Source organism: Chionomys nivalis, chromosome 22 (genome assembly GCF_950005125.1).
Source record: "Chionomys nivalis chromosome 22, mChiNiv1.1, whole genome shotgun sequence".
In the NCBI taxonomy this organism is placed as follows: Eukaryota; Metazoa; Chordata; class Mammalia; order Rodentia; family Cricetidae; genus Chionomys; species Chionomys nivalis.
In genome coordinates this window covers 20,606,237-20,630,029 of record NC_080107.1, presented here as the reverse complement: position 1 = coordinate 20,630,029, position 23,793 = coordinate 20,606,237, and the positions used below count along the sequence as shown (strand labels likewise).

At 43.6% G+C, this 23,793-nt stretch overlaps 1 protein-coding gene across 2 annotated transcripts in view; it reads right to left on the bottom strand.

The window, feature by feature from the left end:
- Positions 1 to 739: 739 nt before the first annotated feature.
- Positions 740 to 23,793, bottom strand: part of Itgb6 (integrin subunit beta 6) — a 119,950-nt gene continuing 96,896 nt past the window's right edge. For both annotated transcript variants that reach the window (XM_057755175.1, XM_057755174.1), the window contains exons 12-16: positions 23,380 to 23,602; positions 17,797 to 17,888; positions 13,102 to 13,221; positions 5,511 to 5,677; positions 740 to 1,028 (exon numbers count right to left, since the gene is read on the bottom strand). In XM_057755175.1, the coding sequence (XP_057611158.1) occupies positions 930 to 1,028; positions 5,511 to 5,677; positions 13,102 to 13,221; positions 17,797 to 17,888; positions 23,380 to 23,602 (701 nt within the window). In that variant the 3' untranslated portion in view covers positions 740 to 929. The remainder of the gene's footprint in view (positions 1,029 to 5,510; positions 5,678 to 13,101; positions 13,222 to 17,796; positions 17,889 to 23,379; positions 23,603 to 23,793) is intronic.

Sequence of the window (23,793 nt, the reverse complement as noted above, 5' to 3'; positions counted from 1 at the left end):
GAAGCTGGGTGAAGTAATTAAGAAATACGGGAGGATGGAAGGGGGGGACTTGGGGACAAGAGGGAAACCAAGCATATTAGACCCTTATCTTCAGTCTTACTAGCAACATAATTTATAAATTACTCCTTCCTCATCTGTGAAACAAAACACTTGTTTGTGTAAATAACTTGTAAGCGAACAAATCTAAGGCAATTACTAACATTTAATTTTCGATCTTTCACTTGGGATATTACTGGAAGAACTGTATTCTTTCTGTGGATGAGAAACCAGAATCTCATTTCTCATACTTAAAAAAAAAATCGCCTAGCATGATGTGATACATGCCTTTCATCCCAGTGCTCAGGAGGCAGAGGCAGGCAGATCTTAGTGAGTTCAAGGTCAGCCTGGTCAATTCCAGAACAGCCAGGACTTTGTAGAGAGACCCTGTCTCAAAAAACCCAAAACCAAAACTAACAAACCAAACAACAACAACAAAAATCCTCCAGGAAATGGGAGATTTTTCTGCATGTTTAGAAAAAGCAGCCAGTGTAGGTACAAAATAGAACCATAAGGACTCGGTGACTTTGTGGAGACAAAGGTTTTAGGTAGCTGGATTCAGAAAGCAAATGAAATTATAATTCTGAACATTTTTCAAATGCAAATCAAGTCACCATGAACTATTTTGACGATTTTTTATGAGGCATCAATGCAACAGGGTTCATATTCTTCAAGCGATCTTGAATTCACCTCTTCACTTAGGATATTCTTCTCTTGATTATTTTGAACATGCCAACAGTGTCTCACCTTCGTGCTGAGAATGACTGATCTCCAAATGACCTAGTATTATCTTAAGTCAACCTGCTTTGGAAGCAACAAAGAAAGGCAAATCAAACAGTGCATTAACCTTTAACATCAGTGAGGTTGACTTTCCCTGGCTGAAGGAGGTCTGTTTACCCATCTATGGAGAAGCCAGGCTTGTGCTTTTCCCTGTGTTTGTAGGTCACGTTCTTAAAGGTACTAGTGGAGCCTCTGTACAGCGGATTGGTTCCCTAAAGGATGGGGGGGAAGGGATCAAAAATAAAAAGATACATTTTGTTATTATACCACTTTAATATATCTTCAAATGTTTGCATTATAGTTCAAATTAAAGTGTCAAGCTCAATCTTGGAAGTTATTTGAATGATTTTTGATAAATTTTAATTTTATTCAATTTATTTCATTTTTTGGTGTGGCACACACATATGCATACTTATAAAATTATTATTTTTAATTTTATTGTACTTAATTACTTAGAAGAGGGGCATTCATGTGCCAGTATGCCTGTGTAGGTCAGAGGGTACCTGTGGAGGTTAGCGGATACCTGTGGAGGTCAGAGGATACCTGTGGAGGTCAGAGGGTACCTGGAAGCCATTTCTCACCTTCCATCATGTAGGTCCTGAGATCAAACTGAGTCCAGCAGGCTTGGTCACAAGCTCCATTACCCTCAAAGCCATTCTTCCTGGCACTCTGCCTTATGTTTTGAAACAGAGTCTCTCGCTTAGCCTGGAGCTCACCAATTTGGCTAGACGGGCAGGCTAGCAATCTCCAGGGCTGTTTGTGTAAGGAACACCAGCACACTCATAGTCACCCCTTCTATACTCTGTGAAGTATAGAAGGACCACTCAGTGGTCCTGTAGAGTAAACTGTGCCTGGTTTCTCATGGGGCTTTAGGAAGAAAGTATATACAGCTTACAACTCCCTGGGGGAAGGAATTTTATCTACTACTTGACAAAGCAAAATCGTATTTGCTCTCCGAAGAACTGAGGGAAACAGACACATCTCCTGAATTTACCTGCCTTGCACTTGGAGTCATGGTCATATCTCCTCTGAGTGGGAACCATCCCTGAAGCTGCTTCTGTCCTACTGATAGCCAGTGTCCCAACCTTTGATCAAGTGCCATGTTGCCTTTGGTCATATGACTTCAGAGAGTCAGATGCCATCTCTGTATTGAGGGTAAGTAGAGGTAGTTCCGTGGCTAGAGTCCATGGCGGGTAAAAGCCGGGTTACTGTACTGTCTCTACTCCTAAAGTCTGCCTGGTTAGTTAATCCAGCTGCCACAAGAATTAAGAGCTCTTAAAGATTCAGAGAAACTTGTGTGGTCTCAGGGAGGTGTAGAGTCTCTTTTGCAATAACATTCAGAAGACGTTTTATGAAATTTAAGGACTAGAAATTAGTTGACAAAGTAGTCAATTGAAGAGTCAAAGTTGGATAGCATGAGCTGCGGGTGGGGATGTAGGCTGAAGCCTGGACAGAAGAGAGATGGGGAGGTTAGGGAATAGGAAAATAAATTGGCTGTGATCTGGGCCTGCTTAGATCTTTGTTTGTAGGCCCCACTCCATAGCTGTCAATCATACTAAAATGTACCTACTTCCCTCATGAAGTAGAATTGTAATGTGTGTGTGTGCACGTGCTAAACATGTGTGTGCAGGTATGCTTGCTTATGTGTGATATATATATATATATACGTGGTAAGAGGTCAGTGCTGGGTGTCGTCTTCTATCCCATCCCTGCTTTGAGATAGTCTCTCAGTGCTGTGGAGCTCGCCATTTTGGCTAGACTGACTGGCCAGTGAGCCCTAGGATTTTGCCTGTTTCCAAGTCCTCTAGCACTAGGGTTGCAGATTTGAGTTGAGGGTCTGGCTTTTACAAGGGCGTTGGGGATATGAACTCAGGTCTTCTTTCTTGCAAACTTTACCTACTAAGGCTCTCCGTAACCCCACGAAATAGATTTTAAAGTACTCTAAAGGGGATGACACAATGTCATTTTGTAGATAGTTAACCATTCACCTTTGTGAAGTTTTTGTTTCTTTTTAAACTACTTCATTTATGCAAGTCTGGGATAGTTTTGGGGTCCCTTGTGTAGGGTCAATGGATTAAGATTCTACCCCAGTAGGAAGGTAAGGGAGATACAGAACCCAGAGAAGAAAAGGTTCACAGCACTGTTGAGGTGGGGGAAGGAGGTGTGTACTGACCTCAGACGGTGATCAGAGCTCAGGAGAGCATGCTAGGGTTGGGTTTTGTCAGCAGATACGAAAATGGCCAGTGCCATATTCATTAGTGACCTCCCTTTGTGGGACGTCCAGTTGAGACTCAGGCTTAATGCCTGCTCTATGGTGGGGGAGTGTCCACGTTTAGACAAGGCTGGTTCTAAGTATGTAAGGTGTCCAGGCCGAGTTTCTCCAGAACATCAAGGCCCTGGCCTAAGCCTGGATTCTGTGCAGCCAGTGGCACATTTCTCAGGCTTGAGCAAAAGCAGTAACAAAGAAGGCTCCATCATGGCTCACAGCTTCCTTAGTGACTGCCTAACTGCGACCTGCAGGGCTGATTTGCTTAGGACAGAACAAAGTCAATCCATGGCTGCAAGAAATGGCAGGAGAAACTTTTTTTTTCTGTCACAAGTCCACTTGTTTTCCAGGGGAAAAACTGTCAAATCAAAGATGAATTTAAATGTCTTCCATTTGTATTTTCAGAAGAAAAATGCTGAGTTTTTTTTTTTTTTAATGTAATAAAAGATAACCTTTCTTTAAGTCCTGACAAAATGTTTCAGGGGGCAAGAGCCAAGATGTGTCTTCAACTCTGTCCCCTTAAGAGTTTGTGGAGCTCGATGGGTCAGGTGACCGCACTGTTTTTTCTGTCCTGCTTTTTAAGACTTAGTTAAGTTCACCTCTTGAGAAGAAATAGGTTTTAGATTAAAAACTGAATTAAACTGAAGACCTTTAAGTGTACGCGCCAAGCATACATTTGTCTCGGGAGGAGGATGTGTTAGTGAAATTAGGGCTGAATATTGAATCGAACCTCTTTTGCATGTAAATGAATAATTATTACCTGGTCATCATCTAGTCAGGAACATCGAACATTTGTTATTCAAAGAAACTCAATTTAACGGGGAAATAATATTTTCCATTTATGCTTTTATCTGTCTAATATGTGGTTTTGTCCCATTTTAGACGAAGAAACAGCTAAATTTAGGCATTTGAATTTCAGTCATGTTTAGCTTCCTGAGGGAGAACAATTCATGTTTTGGGGGAAATTAACTGTTAATTAAAACGTTATTCTAAAGATATTAATCATTTGTCAGTACTCACGCCCACGTCGGAGAGCATTAAAATATGCTCGTTAGTAGACATGCATCACAAAACAGCCAAGGGCTTGCTGGCAGAATCAGAATACCCACCTCATTATTTCCAGGCACTTCAACCGAGGGCTGTTCTTAGAACAAATTCATGATTGGGGCTCAACTCTACCTGTACCAAGACTTTGGGGAGACCTGAACTTTTGGCTGAATTCTTTTAAGTACAACACCTGTCCTCATTTCTCCTCACTCCTACACACCAGTTTCCTCACTAAAAACCACAGACTGTGCACTCAGGAAGTCACCAGGCCTTTGTGAAATCTGATCAAATCAAACATACATCCTTGCTATAATTCTAGTATCCAGAGTATATCAAACTTTCTTCAGTTGTCTTAAAAATATAATCTTACATCCGGACCCTTCCAAGTCAGGACTCAGACCGGGTCCATAGATCACATTTGTTCATTGTAACTAAAGCATTTTTACTCAAAAGATAAGGTAGATTAAATTTTATTAGCTTTTCCCCCTGAGATGTACATTATGATTAGTTTGAAATCATCCCGCCCATTATAAATGTTCATTATCAAAAATGGAAAATTGTATTTTCTTTCAGAACTGAGGAGAGCAATATAGGGGAAATAGTGTTGCCATCAATTTATTTAGGCAGATGAACCCAAAGGCACATTGTGTTTGCCTGTGTTTTCTCCAGCGAGTTCGCTGTTGTTGGAATCAGTGGTGTAAGATAATTGCTATTAGATAGCTAGACACACCATTAGAGATTGAGAGATGAAATTAAAACCATGAAATTGTTTCCAGGGGTCTCTAGAAATGTAATTATCTCTTCCTGTGGAAAAGCAACACTGAAAATTGTAGTCCTGTTTTCTGTTTGCCTACTGAGAAGACATTTAAATTATATCATTGAATACATATATTGAGAAGTTTATTTCATGTAGCTACTTAAATTTTATGTTATTTGGGAAAAAACTGCTTGGTGTTTAAAAAGGCTTATCAATATTGCTTTGTCGCCCGTGATATCAGCAACAAGTATTTCCATGGAAATTGGCACGAACGGTCACAGTCTCCATTAACATTATCCCATTAGCCGGCATATAATCAATTAGCAGAAAAGTTTAGCTATAGAACCTAGGCTCTATTTAATGAGGTCGCCTCCACGACAGCCCTAAACCACCATAGCAGGAGATTCATGAGCCTCCCCAGGTGTTACAAGCCCACCACACTGAGACACCGGGTGTCGTGAGGACAACCCGGAACCAGACAATGGGCTCTTCTGGCTCGCTAAGCAAGAGAGAAATGAAAGCTGTTGGGGTTACAGAGAGCGTGGTCATGAACAACTGACCTCTTCTTTTCTACAGGGCATGGCTGAGTCCCCCACCATTTTCAGGTCTCCCGAGTTCACATACCGTTTGCCACTTGGCCTTTGATCGTTCTGCTTCGAACTTAGCGACTTCCTTCCGGTCGTGCAACGACACCAGCAACTTCCAGATGCACAGTAGGACGACTCCGATGAGCAGGATAGCCAGCGACACTCCCAACATGATCATGGGGATGTTTGGAGGTTTGGGGCAGTCTGTGGAAGCAGATGGAATAATCTTTAGAAGCTGCGACAATTAGGTTTACCTCACCCCTCATTTCAATGCGGAGACCAGATCCAGAGCACTGAACATATTGTACAATTCTTCTCTCTCTAAGCTACACCCCCATCTCACGGAATGGGAAGACCTTTCTCACTGGGTTTTCAAGTCACGAATTTTCTACAGGAGAGGGAAAATAGTGATATCTTCTTGTTCTGTTGGATTTTTTTCTTCTAAAACTGAGCTACTTGTTTTAAAGAGAGCTTTGTATTTAGTCTCAGTGGAATAAAAGTTTCACAACAATTCAAAAATGAATTTATAACCAGCCTTCCATATCCTTGGTTTTGCATGCACAGATTCAACAAACTATGGATTGAAAGTAGGTCTTTATTGGGCTTGCCCTGTCTTTCCCCTTGCTGTTGCTCTCTAGATGGTAAGTGTAATATATATTCGATAGCAGACACATTGCACTGGCTTTCAATCTTTGTTCTTTCTTTCCTTCCTTCTTTCTTCCCTCCCTACCTCTTCCCCTTCCTTCCTTCCTTCCTTCCTTCCTTCCTTCCTTCCTTCCTTCCTTCCTTCCTTCCTTCCTTCCTTCCTTCCTTTTCCTTCCCTCCCTCTCTCCCTCCCTCCCTGCCTCCCTCCCTGCCTCCCTCCCTCCTTCTCTCCCTTCTTCCTTTCTTCTTTCCTTCTTTCTTCCCTCCCTACCTCTCCCCTTTCCTTCCTTCCTTCCTTCCTTCCTTCCTTCCTTCCTTCCTTCCTTCCTATTTTCTTCCTCTCCCTCCCTCCTTTCTTCCTTTCTTCTATTTAACATCTCTTGCATCACAGGCTAGCCTCAAACTCTACAGCCAAGGATGACCTTGAACACCTGAACCTCCTGCCTTTTTCTCCCCAGTGTGGGGTTACAGATGTGCCATACTATGCCAAGTTTTATACAGTGCTGGGGATTGAATCCAGAGCTTCATCTGTGCAAGGTAAGCACTCTACTAACTTAGTTACATCTCAAACCCTGCATCATATTTTGCAAGAAACCTAGAAACGATTCCAGGTATGTGGGAAGACATGCAAATTCTATGCCAGTATAAGGGCCTTCAGTATTCACAGGTTTTAGTTTCTTTGGCCCAGGAAGCTCTGGACCCAATCTCCTGCAGATACGGAGAGGTGACTCAATTGGACGGTTGACTTTAGAACTTTTATACAGCAAAGCGACAGTCTTGTCAAGGAGTTCATTGAATCATGAACAGTCTAATTATTTTATTATTTAGTAATAAAAATTATTAGTCCTGCCCGGTTGCTCATGCCTACAATCCCAGAACGCATCAGGCGGATACAGAACATGTTGAAGACCAACTTGAGCTCCACAGTGAGACCGTGCCTCACAAACAGAGGACTGGGAGTGTGGAACACTTGCTTAGCATGTGCAAAGGTTCAGGCTCCACCTCCAGAACAGAAAAGATTCCCCTTTACTGTGGGATCCTTGCCCCTTCCCCCTGTAAAGACAGAAGATAATCATAGCTTTCTGTTTTGTGCAATGCTGATTTCCTAGCCTAGAAGAGGGTGGTTCAATCTGATGTACAGTAGCTGTGTGGATTCAATCCTTGAGTCTCTTGACCTCATCTGTGAAATAAAGCATAGCGCTCCCTCGATCATCCTGATGACAGCAACATGCTGAGGTAGTCTTGCTTATCAAAACCACAGCCTCCTAGACCCCTCCCCAAAATATTGTTTCAGTGGGTCTTGGGTAATACCAGAGGTTATATATTATTAATCGTATCTAAGTCACTCTTACAAGCAGGGAAGTGTGATATTCTCAACTTGAAGATTTTATGAAATTTTATTTTGGCTCGATGGATTGTATAATGTAGTTTTGCAATTATATTGCACCTTCCTCCATTGCCAGTAAGATGACTGATCACCCTTGCAATGTGCCAGCAAGATGATAAATCTCTTAATGGAGCATTATAATTAAGCCCTTTTTTTGCTTTCCTGGGAAGAAAGTCCATATCAAATGATCATTAAATATCTGCATCCCACCACAGGAAGTGAGGCCACACCTCACAGTCTGTGGGGGAAAAATGAACCCCACTTCCTCTAGCTTCCAAAACATCACTCTTAGATAGTTAATAATGGAGAGTTGAACACCAAGGATGGATCAAGTGGCTTTTCAGACCCGAATCTGAATAACCCCCTAGCAGCATGATGCCTAATCTCATATACTTCTTCTGGGTGGAAAATCATGGAGGTACATTGTGAAGAAACAAGCAGAATTGAATGGTCTGCTTACGATAGTACCAAGGGCTAACGGATGTACTGTAGCCAGCAAATGAGGCATGGCTGTGTCCCTGGGAAAATATATGGACCCAGCTATATCTTTGGCTAAGCAATGTTCACATTGCTCCTGTACACAGCAGGACACAGTTTGCGAGGACCTGCAGCTGGAGAGAGAATCGGGGATGCTCAAGTAGGGAGTCAATGAGGAGAAGGTGTGGCTTGGAAGAGAGACTCGTTTTAAGAACCTAAGGTCCTAGGCTACTGTGAATTTCTCAAGAAAAGATTTCCACCCATGTTCCAAGGCAGGCTTTCACAGCACAGGCCTCTACCTCCCATGCTCTCCATGATATTCCTCTGGGGCTTAGACTGAAGAGCGCTAACTAGGCGGGAGGAGAGGGGTAGCTCTGCTCCTGTGTGTAATACCGCCTGTCAAGTTGGGTCACAGCTGTACCTAACGCTGAGGTCCCTGTGTGTAATACCGCCTGTCAAGTTCAGTCACAGCTGTACCTAACACTGAGGTCTTGACCACCTAATTCTTAGCTCTGGCTAAGCTGGTAGCTGAACCATATGTAGCTATCAGGCACTGGCAATGTGACATCTGAAGCAGGTTGTACTACAAATACTAAACGGTTATCTCACAGTCTAAGTATGAAAAATGTAAAATCTAAATGATTTTTATGTTGATTTCCATGTGAAAATGAGAATATTTTCGACTCAAAGGTAAAGAAAACTAACTTCACCTATTTTCTTTTTGACTTTTTAATGAGGCTTCTAGAAAACATTACATTTCATCCAGAGCTTGCCTGACCATCCTATTGGACAATGGTAACAACGTCGTTTAGGGTCAGGTATTTATTACAGTGTGTGCAGCCAGTGGGAGGCAGTGTAGCACAGTGGTTAAGAGCCTGGGCTCTGAGCCGGGCTGTCAGAGTTCCCCAGGCAAGGAGTTCTGGGAGTAATTACTGCAAGACCTAGCAGTACCCTTGTTTCCATGCCTCAGTTTCCTTGCCTGTAGGTCAAAAATAACATTAGTACTCACCTTATAGGGCTGTTGAAGATAGTGATTCAGCACATAAGAAACACGAGTGACATAGGGGTTAGTAAGGGCCCCATAAACACAGGGACAGTGACAACACATGCATTCCTCTCCCTTTTCTGTCTCCCAGAAGGCAAAGGTCTGGCTTGTTCAAGCTCAGTTTGCACATGGACCACCTGCAGTGACTGGCTTCTTCCAGCAAAGAAGGCTTGGCTGTCATATTTTTTATATCTGATATGACTTGCAGACTCTGACATGCTGTCCCAGTGGTTCTCAACCTATGGGTCACAATCCCTTTAGGGGGTCCAACCCCTTCCCATGGGTAGTCTAAGACCATGGGAAAACACGGATGTTTACATTATGTTTCATAACAGTAGCAAAATTACCTTTACGAAATAGCAACAAAATAATTTTAGGGTTGGGGTGGGGTCACCACAACATGAGGAACTGTATTAAAGGGCTGCAGCGTTAAGGAAGTTGAGGGCCACTGCTCTGTCCAGATACAGAAGGAAGATGAGGGATGCAAGGCTGTGCCTGCATCCTCAGCAACAGCAAGCATGCTGGACCAGCTCCCTTTCAGCTTGCTCAGAGGACACTGGGAAGCATTAACCTCTCCCTGCTTTTTCCTGCTTTTCATTTGACCTTCTTTCTCATCCTACTTTCTAACTTGAGAGCCACAGGTCTCAGCTTAGGGAGGAAGGAACTCCTGATACCTTGGGGCTTCTGGAAGCACCAGGCCTGCCCAGGAATGGGGCATTCGAGGTATCCTTGGGCCTGTCAGGAGATCTTGTGAAATCTCAGCGAGATTGTTTTTCCTTCTCTTCCGCTTACTACAGAAGACTAGGGGATAAATAAGACACTACAATAGAAAGGCACCGGGCTTCTGTGCGTCCTCTGATGGATGGCATGTTGGTGCTCTTCTCACACTGTGTACAAGAATAAAAGAACGAACAAGAATTCAATAACGAGACAGCATTGATCAGCTGAAGACATGTTCCACGGGTGGGGGAGGGAGGAGGGAAAGAAAGAAAAAAGAAAATCAAGCCAACCAAGCCCAGAAACCTGTAGCGCTGTGTAGAGATCAGAAAGGCAACACCTGCGTCACACAAAACACTGGCCAGCGAGGATATATAAGCCTGAGCAGGGGCCATTGAGAACCACCACATTTTCTGAATCAGGAGGTGTAAGTGCCCCTGCAGTCGTGGGTCGAGAAGATGGTGAACGCTTTCTGAAGGAAGGGCTGCCCTTGCCGGTCGGAGTACTGCAGCAGGTCCGCGTCCCCGAGGTTCATGCCACACCGATACGACCTCTCTTTTATCGGGTCAAAGCGAAGCTTGTTCTTGCTGGCACCAAGGTGGAATTTGTCTCTCTGATAGGCCTCATAGCTCTGGAAGTTGGCGTGGTAAAGACCATAGGTGCCAATACCACGTTTGGACAGGACATGGCTGACAAAGGCGGCTTCAAAACCACCCAGCCTGGAACCTGGTTAAACAGGCTTCCAAGATGACGGGGCTTGCTGCCCAGTTTCGAAGTCACATCTAGTGTCCAAGAGAGGTAAAGGTTCTTTAAACTTCAGTTTCTTTGTCGCCTCAGCCCATATGAGGTTGACCGCCTGGGACAGTAGGTAGCCCATCCTCTTTTCCCGCTTCTGAGAGGCTCGTGTGCTTTACTGGTCTTCTGGTGAGAGGTTCTGCACTCACTGGCTAGTCAACTGTAAGCAATGGTCCATCAGGACCTGCTGCAACTTCAATATCTTCCCCGGAAGCGTTCTGAAGACCTTCTTTCCGGAGGAGTTCTTTGCCAGCTGACCCTGGGGTTTGGCGTGGGTTCTTGCTCACGACTCTGATTCTGGGTACTTGTACGGGCCTCAGCCTGGCTGGAACCCACTCTTCTCCTTCATTTCATCTCTGTGTAGTCTAAAATCTCCGCTGCTGAAAGTGTCCTCGCCGTTCAGGGACAGCCTGCTCTCTCTCTTTTAAGAGTTCAAGAAACCCCGTTCTTTTTAAGCCCAGGGTTTGGGAGACAGAGCAGATGATGTCTGTGAGCTCAAGACCACCCTGGGCTACACAAAATCAATGCAGAAACAAATCCAGGGGGAGGTGGCTCACACGTTTAATCCCAGTACTAGGGAGTCACAGGCCTTTAGACCCAGCACTGGAGGGAATGTAAACCGGGAGGAGAGAGGCTCTGATCTGCTGAGTTTGCAGTCACCCAGCCTTGGTAGAGGTAAGACTTCTCTGATGCCTTGACTGCTTTGCTTTTCTGGTTTTCAGACTGAACCCCAATATCTGTCTCTGGGTTTCTATTATTCGTGCTACAGGAACCCACACATGAAAACAAAGGCCTTCCGCGGAAAGTCGCTTTGTCGTTCTGGATGTGATTTCCCAATAGAATCGGTTTAAGGGGTGGTTTTGATTTCACGTTAACATGCTAAAATCACTACCACAATTACAAACACAGCGATGGGGGTTTGCAATTGTAACTGTATAAAGCTCATAATGAGGGGACAGGTTTTTTAGTTTTATGAAATAACTTGGTTATTACACAGTGTGACTCACCCTGCTTCCTTAACTGACTGCAAAATGCATTTTGTGTTTATATTTCTCAGAAATGTGCCGGGAGCGTCCTGCCCTCGCAAGAATCAAATCCACATTCCCAGTCATCCCCACACTTCACAAACTGTGCCTGACCTCCAGCTCTGTTGGCAGGATAATGTGACATTTCTCTCACCATTTTCTTGATTGTGACATGAGGTTTAAACCCACTTTGCAGGTATTTGGTTTCTTTTCAACCTTCAGTGTGATAATCAATTTGATAGCTTTGATTTCAAGATCAGGACTTAACGTTCTCCCAGCGCATTGAAAAGCAAGTCCACACAACAAACCCCGACCACTTTACGCCCTGTGTGTGCTGCTGTTGTCTGGGCCGCACCTTGGGCTCCAAACCCGAGCCTGATGAAGTCACTTAACACAGCTGTCATTTCTCTGGGACATTTTAGGGAGGGGTAGGTCATTGCCGAAGACAGAAAATGTGAGTCACCTGTGCTTGTTTAAGAACGCCGCCAGGGTTTGTTAGCACAGTGGCTCCAAAAGCGCCTGGACCATCTGTGCTAAGTTGGATTGTTGGAATGCAGACCCAGCGCACACAGGCCTGCTGACTCGGGATAACAGCCTTTTAGATAAACAGGGGAGTCTGATACATGCACAATTTGAAAGCTTCTTAAAGATAGGTTCTCCACTGCTTCCCTTTCTATGGTGTATAAACTCATCTTTTCCCTTAGCTGGAGATGGAATTTCTAGGGGTGCATTGGAAACTGATCCCACGAGTTGACAATGATTGAAAATCTACAAAAGCACAGAAACAATGGGCTCTTGGCTTCCCTGGTCTGACATCACTCAGTGGAGGCTGTCTCAAACTCAAAGCAAACCTCCTGCCTCATTCTCCTGAATACTGGCATTAGAGGCGTATGCTCGCTGTCCCGACACTTCGACATCTATAGCCACACCCTGATTTGTTGCCTGTGTCTTTCCTGATCCAACAGTCTTTTAATGGACCATTGCTGGGAAGCCTCTTTTGGCACGTATATTACATTCATTGTTTCATTTATTCCTTGAGTCATCTCTTAAAAGATTGTGCCACTATTTTTCCCATTTTACAGATGAGGAAATAGAGGCTTGGAGATGCAAGAAGATTCCACAATCTCAAGTGGTGATTGCACAGCAAAACAGTTTTTGAACCACCACTTAAACTTGGTTTTAGAATCTGTTACTCCTTCCTGCTAGTTTTTTTTCAGAAAAGCAAACCAGTTTGTCTTTATTTATTTATTTATTTATTTATTTATTTATTTATTTATTTGGTCCACCTCTCCTCAGGGCCAGCAGCTAGCTGTCAAGGAGGTGATGCTTGGGACAATGAAAGTTATCACATTGCCTCATCTTCATAAAAGACGCAGGAACACAGCAAAGGTTTTAATGAAGGATCTTTCAACCTTGGGAGAAGCACTTCACCCCAAACTTTGAAATGTCTTTTCCTGGCAAGCTACCTGAAGTGACTTTCTGGGTGCCTCTAAAGGTAGTATCCCTTGACCTTGACAATGGAAGCCAAGCTACCCACCTTTCTCATTGATGCTGTGGATGATGGCTTTCCCTTCATTGTCTGTGGTTATTAGGAATGTAATAAGACATTCATTTTCTCCTTGTAGAGAGCAGGAAACAGAAGCATCCTTTGAAAAATCTGCAGGTGAGAGAGTCATTCATTAGGGTAAATGAGATTTCAAAAGAGATCATTTTTAAAGCAAAACAATATTGAGTCTTTCAGTATGCAAATTAGGGTTTTCAGTTCTGTCGGATGGGAACTGAGAAGCATAGCAGATGTGATCAATCAGGACTGACCAAGAATTCCCTCTGTCTGATGGAGGCAGACTTCAATCGAGCGAAAGCAGTACAGGGCAGGTGCCCACCACTGCCTTTGGGACAGAATGGCTATGATGATGGTGGGGGGGGGCAGCGTGTTCCTCTCTGCTCAGAGCATCTGGGAGGTCGGCTAGGTGACACTCTGCTCAGCGCAGATGGATATTGATACTAGCAGAGAGGGTTTCTCCATGGTGCAGCCTGAATTGCTGGCTTGACATTTGTCACATGGTGAGAAGAAATTAATATCAGGAAGCTGAGACAGAGGGGTTCTGTATCTCGGAGACCTGCAGGATAAAGGGGGAGCCTCAGATGAAAAGGAACCCAGGTTCTCCGACACACAGTATGCCTTCTTTCCTAAGAAGAAAGCGAGATCTTCCTCAAATGGTTTTCCCTTATGAAGCTTAAGAGTTAGAAAGTGAATTTCATGATAATTAGTAATAAAATTTTATTTATGGTGATAAAAATGTAAAACTCTTAGTTCACACATCAAAAATTCTGATGGCCCAGCTACTCTGCCAGATTCCTCTAGTATTACTGAATTAAAGCAAACAGATTAGTTTTACAATTCTTATTCTAATTTGGAAATTCCTGATGAAACTATTAACAGTTTTTCAGAAACCCATAATTAAAATAACATTTGCTCTGAATCTAAACTTCTAAGACATATGCTTCAATAATAGTGTATTAAGACAATACAATATGAAAATCAAACTATCCCAGGTAATCTTGGGCCTACTCTTTCTGGAGAGTGATTTTTTTTTCCCCCAATTAGCTTAAATTTGTTTTCTTTCTCCAAAACAGGTTTTCTCTGTTTAGCCTTAGCTGTCCTGGAACTTGCTCTGTAGACCAGGCTGGCCTTGAACTCAGAGATCCACCTGCCTCTGCCTCCCAAGTGCTAGGACTAAAGGTCTGTGATACCACCAGCCAGCAGCTTAAGTTTCTAAAAGGTATTGATAGAATTTGTGTGTATGTGTGTGTGCGCGTGCGTGTGCATTCTTACAAGAAAAAATAAAGAGCCTATTTAGGGCGCAGAAATGCTAGCCATAAAATATAGAAATATCAAGTTGTCATTGTTTGTCTTTGCATTTAAATTTAAGAGAAACCCCTGATAGGTCCTGTGACTGATAAGCCTTTTATCATTCATGACAGCAGGGACCAGTAAATCAGAAATTCACCATTCTAAATGAGATTTTGTTCAATAGATTTACATGACCTAAACTGGTTTTGCACTCATTAGAAGCATCTCTTTATGTACATATCCATATTAAGAAATTTTATGCGAATTTTTCATGTTAGATCATTCTCCTATGTATATAACAATCTGATTCACCTGGGTCTGGGGACCCAGCTTGGGTGTTCTAATGGGAGAGACTGTGATATATGCACAGGACTCGGGCATTAGGTGGTTATTAGACTTATTAGAATAAACATTCTAATAAGATGTCTTGGATGAGATTTGGGGAGCTTTTGGCAACTCAGCCTGTGTTATTTCATGTGTTTGATGGTAAATAGCAGGTATCCTCGTTCAAGTCATAGTTTGGTCCTCTTTATGACTTTTGCTTCTCCAGTGCTTAACTCCCACTCCAATAGCTGAGATTCATGAAGTCTTGGAGTGTTTTTGCATTTTGGAGCATTTTTCTTCTTCAGTCTTTGCTGCATCAGTGAGAGGCCCACATCCCTCTTTTGAACTCAGTGGGACACCAAGCTTTCAGGCTGAACGTATGTAGCTGGTTTAGCCTCCTCACGTTATTGAGGTTTTAATGGAACTGCAGATCTGACCTTTGGTTCACAACTCCCCCCTTGTGCTTTAATTACTCCAGCATTCCTTTTCCTGACTTTTGCAGGCTCAATATGCCCCGTTTTGCAGTGTTTGGGTGTTGAAATAGTACGATTGGATGTGCAATGAAAGATTTGCATAATTAGCTGCTAAGGTTTTCTTTTGTTCATAGAAAATGGCCCTTTCTTTCTTTCTCTTTCCCCTTCTTTGTGAGACCTGAATTACTGCCACTGAATAATACAGGGAAAATAAGATCTCAGGCAGTCTGGGAAATCATGTTTAATGAAGGAAGGAAAACATATAAGTGGTGGTGGGGGTCGAGAAGCAGATCCAAAGAACGTAGGAAACATAAATGTCTCTATTGACTCACAGCCCTGTGTTTTAAGTCATCAACTCTGGGATCAGTTAGCAGCTCTGGAAGTAAACGGTTTCCCAAAGGTGGTCACGGTGTGTGTTGAGGAGGAGTGGTTCTCCCTGAGATACATTTGGATATCTCTTTTACATGAGTACCTTTCCTGGCCCTCTTGGAGACTCATGCTAATTTAATGTATATAGCAATTTTGAAGACTTGCAAAGCTCTGGGATCCTGAGTTTCCCATTTTCAGAATGTATATGAATACATTGATTGTGAATACATTTCTGAAATGTGTATGACTGTGGGTGCTTTACGTGAACTTTTCAGAGATAGTATCTGGTGGGACAAGCTCTGAGCAACAAGGATCTGAGTGTCTGAATAGTGGGGAAAATTAAGAAGCACGACTCCTTCAATAAAACAGAATGAACGTTAGATGTGCCCACCCCAGGGCACAGATGCACAATGGGTAAATTCATGTGAGTTAGACAGTAGGTCTGTCTACTCCACATCCTCAGTAGAGGAAAAGCGGGGCTAAGAGACCCTTAGATGAGCAGATGGGAGGTCGTTTATTCAAACTAGTGTGACAACGACCCAGTGTGAAAACGCCATCAGTAGGCTAGAAGTTCAAAATGATTTGTGAGAAGGCGATTGAAAGGTGTATTTTAACCTCACACTTGGCCAAATCTCGTGTTGACTCACATTTGTCCAGATTAGTGCTTAGAGTGGGTTAATAATCACTGGCTGCTTTCATTTTCCAAGTAAGAAACAGTAATATCCTCCTCTCTTAAGGAGACGTCGCTCAAACCCAAAGAACGTAAATGTTCTAAAAGCCACGTAAGCTAGTCTTTCTCCCCAGTGCGAGCATCTCTGCCAATCACAGCGACTGCCCTGTTCACACCTGTGGCTGGTGAGCCGCTGCTTCGCTTCTTTTTCAGAACACTGCATTTCCCGTGTTGCTGGCGAATCGACTCGCAGACATTTGCAGGCATTTTCTGCAACGTTTACTCATTTCCCAGAGACAGCTGGTGAATACCCCTGCTGCTGGGACGTGAGCCTCAAGGATGCTCTGAGATGCCTGCTAGTTACTGATGCCACAAATGCTGCTCTTTCTCGGCGCTCTTATGTGTCTCGCCTTTGTCAGACAAAGCACTCAGCATCTCATTCCATTCACTGCTATTTGGCAGACTTATCCTTGGTCACCAGAAAAGCACAGACGAGGGGATTTATGAGCACTCATCAGGTCCGGCCACACCCAGTAGCTCAACTGTAGCATCACTACAATTTTGAAGCATAGCACTTAAAAAATATGTCTTTATATATTCTATTTTGGAAATATATTCATTTCCATATTTTAACTCAATCTATTCAATATATGTATCCTACAAGCCATATTATCCTCTGATTGGATCTCCTTCACCTGAGCTACATCCCAACCACACCTCTAAAACACACAGAGCCCTGCCGGTGTAGCAATCTAATGCAGTTTGAGATGCTCTGAGCCCAGATGGTCCTAGCTGTCCTTTAAGGAAGAGTCGGCCATCTCCTTTGTTGTAAAGTTCCCACATCCCTTTTTAAATGTCTTTTCTCCTGCCCATATAACATGCAGGGGCATTAAATATTTGGGATGAGATTTTGCCACTAGATCCTCATTTTAAATAATTAAATATGACAGAAGAAAGCAGAAGCCCAGCTCTCTTAGCAGTTAGAAGAGGGACTTCTTGAATTCGGAGGATGAATCAAGAGGGATGGAGGGATGGTGATGTAATACCCATGTCTGGGAGGTAGTAAAATCACTAGGAGGGACAATGGAAGGGGTAGACAAAATCCAGCCAGCTCCTGAGCAGACTACTTCCAGGATCTGTAAAAGTTCAGTACGGCAATCCGTTAGGGCAGGTTTTATCTTATCTTGAAATAAGGCAAGCCTGTGATATAGAAAAATTTCAGGCTGTCAGTGGCAGTTAAGAGTCATTTCTTCCAATTCCTTCTTACTAGTTTGGAAATACACAGCCTTTTAGGATACACTGGGCACCCATGTCAAGCAGGGGTGAACTCCCTAACAGAACTGAAGACTGATAGAATAGCCATGACTTTAAATTGCTTGCTTCTTGTGCCATTATTTATTTAGAAAATGCATTTATCCTTCAAAAGGGGACAAAAAAACCTCAGCACCTAGCTCCTGGTACAAATGAAGTCACGATCCTGGGAGTCCCTTGACTCCCACAGTTTCTGCCTCTCAAGAGCTATGGATTTAAGACAAGGAGCACCTTCCTCGCTGATGGTGGCGCCGGCGGCTTGGCACTTCTCCATGCACTCTTGGTCCTGGCCATCTGCAGACAGGTAGCATTCGATGCAGCTCCTGTAGGGACAACAGAGTTCATCAGCTCATATGATAGAGAACAGGCATGCAGCCGGCACGCTGTTTACTCATCTCAATGGTGAGACTGACCTCTTTCAGAAAGAGTTGGGTGACTTCTAGGAGAATGCTAAATTGTTCTGACTCCTACTCCATACTCCGTGCTCCCTGAGTCAGCCTTGATGACAACGTCTATTCTATAGTGACGGCTCCTGATTGGCTAAGAAAAAATGCTTCAGTGTTTTAGCTATGTTTTCGTTTCATATTTTGACGTAAGGGAGAGTTTATACCCATAAATATGACTAGAATCTAGGCAAAGTAATGAATTTCTTAGCCCAAATGATCCATATCTCAGCAAGAATTCTAAGAGTGGTGGGTGCTCTTAATATATGTCAGATAGGATTATTCTAAAATTCAATTTTATGTTGCTCTTTTTGAATAAGTATAAATCTTGGTAAGTGTGTTCTAAGGCTTAGGATTATAGCCTGGATCTTCATTGATTCAGGCTTCTAAATAAAAGATTGCTGCTTTTAGAAAGTATATTTCCAAGAATACAAGGATTATAAGATGCCTATAGACAAAAGTAATATGTAAGCCTAGAATGTATCTTGTCCTACAAATAACTTTACAAATAGATCCAGTTTGCAATAGGACGAATCTGTAGAAGTTTCTGTGTGCATACACACGGCTGGGGTATGGGGGTCTTCAAAGGACTTAATGCTCATGCCCATGGGATGTCAGCTGAAGCTGTATTTCCTTTGTGAGGACACCCAACCGTGAAATTATTTCACTGTTAACTTCATAACTGCTCTTTTTCTGTTCTGAATCTTAATGTAAATATCTGATAAGCAGGATGTCTGATATGTGAGTCTATTAGGATTCGAGACCCACAGGTTGAGAACTGTTGCTCTATAGGCAGGGCTTGGGTCAGCAACCATGTGGGAGTGAGAGCACAGTCTGGTCTTGAAGCTGCTTTTGTGTTTTGAGTATTTCTGGGCAGGCTTTGTGGGGGCCTGGAGCACCCTGTAGAGACTCTTCAATCCCTTTTGTGTGTCTCACTGTGATGGCCCCAGACATCTTGCCTATCCCCAGCATCCTCTACAGCCCCACTGTGACTGCAGCCCACATATCTCTGTTAATTACTTGAAAAAGAAATAGGGAGTGGGACAGGCTCAGTAGATAAAGAACTTTGTATGCAAGTATAAGGATCAGAGTTCAGATCCCCAGAGTCCACATAAAAACCAGGCAAGTGTCGCAGCCACCTGTAATCCCAGCACTCCAGACCAGAGGCAGAACAGGGGAGCTGTGGCAAACTGGCTAGGCAGATTATCTGGAATTGAAGAACTCTGGGTTCACAGACCCCCACTTCAATAAACAAAGGGGGGATGTGATCAAGGATGACATCTGATGCCAAGCAACTTCTTGCCTGCAAAACCACTATAATGATTTCAGCCACAAAAAGGCTGATACTTCTGGGTTCTAGGGGTTATGCATGTGCAGACAAGTCCTCAGGCAAAAGTGCCTAATGACTCCCCAGGGATGATAAATGGCCCTGCATGACCCACGTATGGCATGGATTATATCACCCACGTATGACTCAGATAAGCTCTTGTGTGCATGCATGAGCCCATCATTCGTGTATGACATAGCCATGTAAACCCCCGTGCACATGCACTAGGTAGCTTTTAAAAGCTGGACACGCCATCTTCCTCCCTCTCTCTGCATAATATACTGACTTAGATCCAGAAACCACGGAAGGCAGTTATTCATGACTCATTTTTTTTTTCTCAGTGCTACCCTGACATTAAAGGCTAAACTTAGACGTTTGGAGAAAGGCCCCTTGACCCCATAGGTAGAAGTCTTAAGTTGGCTTTTAAGGTGTACCATATGAGGAATGACAAAGCCCACAATCATCACTGTCACATGCTAGCCACAGCCTTCTGGCTGATCAAGGCAACAGACCACCCAATCCATGCTGTCCCTGCTGCTCCCTTGCCCACCAGGGCTCGAAAACCACCAGGCCTGTGTTTCAAATATGGTAGAGCTGGTCACTGGGCCTGAGCATGACCTAATCCTCATCTTGGTCCCAGGGAACCTTGTCCAAGATGCCATAGGGAAGGACATTGGGCAGTTAGTTGATTGTCCTTGTGCATATAGTGGCATAGAGACATCAAAGCCAGGTGAGGCTACCTGGGCTCCTTTGACCTGACCACAACCATCATCTTTAACAGGGAGCCATGGGTAAACATCACGGTATCAGTAGGGCCCATCTCCTTTCTCTTGGACACTGGAGCCACATACTCGGTACTGAGGGAATTCTAGTTTCCCTATTGTTGGGGTAGGGGGACAGCATTATCTACCTCAGAAGACCCCATCACTTAACTGTTTTTGGGGTATTTATCTCATTCATTTTTAGTCATACCAACCTGGCTGGTACCTCTTATGGGAAGAGATTTTTAGCAAAAGGAAGAGCTTCCATTGCATTTGCTCCTTCCATTCACCTTGCCCAGACTTTCCAGCAACTCCCCTCCTCCTTCTCCTAGCCTCCCAAACTCCCAGCTCCAATGTCTTTTCCTCTATCAGCCTCTCAGGTGAACCCCCAAGTCTAGAACACCCAAAACCTCTCTGTTGCTAAACACCATTTCCCCATTGTTATCCAATTATAAGATTCTACTAAATACATTACCCAAGCTCAGTACCCCTCTCTCTCCTGAGCCTTAGGGTACTTAAGCCTCTTATCTCTGACCTTCTAAGAAAAAAACTAGTTTGCCCCACCTCTTTTTCCCTTAAACAACCCTATACTTGTTGTTAAAAAACCTAATAGAACCTATTGCCTGGTTCAAGACCTCTGGCTCATTAGCTCTTCAATGGTCCCTCTTCAAATGTTCTTGTTAAGATGTCACAGGAGCTTCATCTTGACTGGGTAAAACTTTTGCCTCTGGCTTTTCTTAGGCTTAGGGCTCTCCCCAAAAGCCCCCTTTCCATCTTGCTCTTTGAATCATGTTTGGGCAGTCGGTTTTAAGCCCTGGTTTCTCACCTAAAACCTCTCCCCTTCCTGATGACCTGCTTACTCTGCTGTTATTTCATCTTCACTCCCTATTATAGGATTTTACTGACTACTCATTACCTCAACCGTGTGCCAATTCATGCCCACCACCAATTAAAATAGCAGATCAGGTACTGTTCTATCCCCCAGACCAATGCCCCTCATCCCTTTCCCTTAAACGGCAGGGCCCCTTTAAAGCAATTCTTGTAACTCCCACAGCTGCCAAGCTCAAGGGACTCTCATTGGATCCACCTGTCTCATCTCAAACGTTTTACTCTTCCAGGTCAAGATACCCCCTCGTGTATGGTAACTCAAACAGGGCCCTGTTCCCTTAAGTTCCAGAGGACACCAAGATCAGCTCCAGTTCAAGAAAAATAAGTCTCATCACTGTACTCACCTCTCCTGTGCCAAAAACTCCATATACTCTCCCTCTTCCTCTTTCTCCTATCTGCTTTACCAACTTCTTTGTATCTCCACTGTCATGCCTAAATTTCCAGTTAACCACTCAGCTATTATTACAGGGACCATTATTAAACATAGAGTCAGAGGTATAAGAATTGCCAAAAGCCCAGGTGGCAAGGAACAATAATGAGTTTGGGGACATTCACAGCTCCAGACTCACAAAACAGACTTTAACATGACAGGTTTGTCACTGACTGCAGCCATGTCTCCTGGATGTTAAGGTAATACCATGATGCTAAAGAGAACAAGCGCCTTAAGATTTGCTTCAAGTAAAACATTAAGGGGTCTAATAATTCCCCTTTCCAATAATTCCCCTACTTTCCCTCCCTCCTCCCTACCATCTTCTATTCCAACACTATACCATTGTAATTATAAGCATTTAATATGTCTAAAATTTATTTCTTTTCAAACATTTTTTCATAAGCTCCAGGGATCCAGTTGGACCTATTTACATGGATCAGACTCACCTGGAATAAATATCATTTAGTTCTTCCCTTATCATTCCTGGTCTCGGGATCCCCTGGAAAATTCCCTCCTCCACGACTCCAAAATAAAACCCCTCTATCTTCCATCTTGAAACTCTCCTCCCTTAATCACAGGATCTAAAACTTTTTTCCAGATATAATTTTCTGCCTTTCCAGCATCTTGTGAGGGCCAAGCTGCCAGCCAGCCTGTTTCACAGAGCCTGGTAGAAACATAAAAGTCATCAGCGACCCCAGGATGTGGTCAAGCATCTGTACTCTCTGACACCCACAAAATCAGCAAGAAGCAGTCACGAGAGACCTTAAGATGCCCCATTACCACCCATTAAAGACCCCAAAGTCCCTAAATTTTTATAATAAACAAAAGGGTGGAATATAATGATTTCAGCCACGATAAGGCTGATACTTCCAGATTCTAGGGGCCATGCATGTGCAGACAAACCCTCGGGGAGAAGTGCCTAATGGCCCCCGGGGATGCTAAAAAGCCCCGTGTGACCCACATGCAGCGTATATTACATCATCCATGTATGACTCAGCTAAGCCGTTGCACGCATGCACGAGTCCCATCATCTGTGTATGACATAGCCATGTCAACCCCCTGTGCGCATGTGCTAGGCAGCTTTTAAAAGTTGGATGCTCTCTCTCTCTGTCTGTCTCTCTGCACACTGACTTCCCCTGGCCTGTACATGCTACCTCTAATAAACTCCTAAGCAGGTTTGTTGCATGTTCTGTGTTTCCTTCTCACTCGTGCCAGCTAATTTCAACCACCACACATGCACCAACACATGTGTACCATACACATGCAAACATGTGCCCCCACTACATACATATACACATGCAAAATATAAAGTCCATCTTTCCATTAGGCCCTTAGCACATATGAATGTAGAAACCATAACTGTTAACTGCATGCCTGTGACTTGTCACTATTTTTGGCACGCAGCATGTATGTAATGTTAGGTAAATGAACACATGCCTGAGAAAAAGGAAGAATAGACTCTTCTCAAAACTAACATCAAGATGCTGATTCCCAAATTGAAACAACCTCGGTAATTGTTATAGAATATTAGTTGAAGATGTGTTATTTGTTTATGCTGTGGAATGTCTGTTTAGTGATGCAAAGATGTGTTGCATTCTTCTATGCTGCATTTATTTAACTGTGAGCTGTATTTACCTGTATAAAACACCCAATTGATCTAATAAAGAGCCGAATGGCCAATAGCTAGGCAGGAGAAAGGATAGGCAAGGCTGGCAGGCAGAAAGAATAAATAGGAAGAGCAGTCTGGGAAGAGATTTTGGTTTTGGATAATCAGGACAAAGAGGCAGATGAGAGGCTGACCTTCCAGGATGAGGACCACAGTGGCCCTTGGGCAATGAGTTTTGATGAGGCTGGATGGAGACCAAACCCAGCTGAGACAATTAGAGGTTTGAGTTTACTAGATGCCATTTAAACTTCGAACACACGGAAACCTTGCCACAGAAGAGAACAAAGTAGAGACATTACCGCTTAGAGTTACAAGGGTCGCCACAGGTGGGACAGCGTTCACAGGTGGGTCCTGAGGCTCCAGGGTTCCTGCAGACACACTTGCCACAGACGCAGTCCCCACGTCCACTGCACATCACTCCATCCTCAGATGCACATGAGTCCCTGCTAGTTGTACAGTTGCAGTACTCGCCTGTCCAGCCTTCCCGGCAGATACATTCGCCACAGTCACAGTCCCCATTATCTGTAATACAAACATAACATGTGCACTGTGCTGCTTATGACCCAAGCCACTTCCAGGATGGGGAAATATCTTTTCTCCTTACCTTTAAACACTTTGAAAGGTTGGAGGGGATGAGCAGAGAAAGAGGCAAAGAGAGAGACAGAAGCAATAGATGTGTGGATGGATGGGTGGGTGGATGCATGGATGGATGG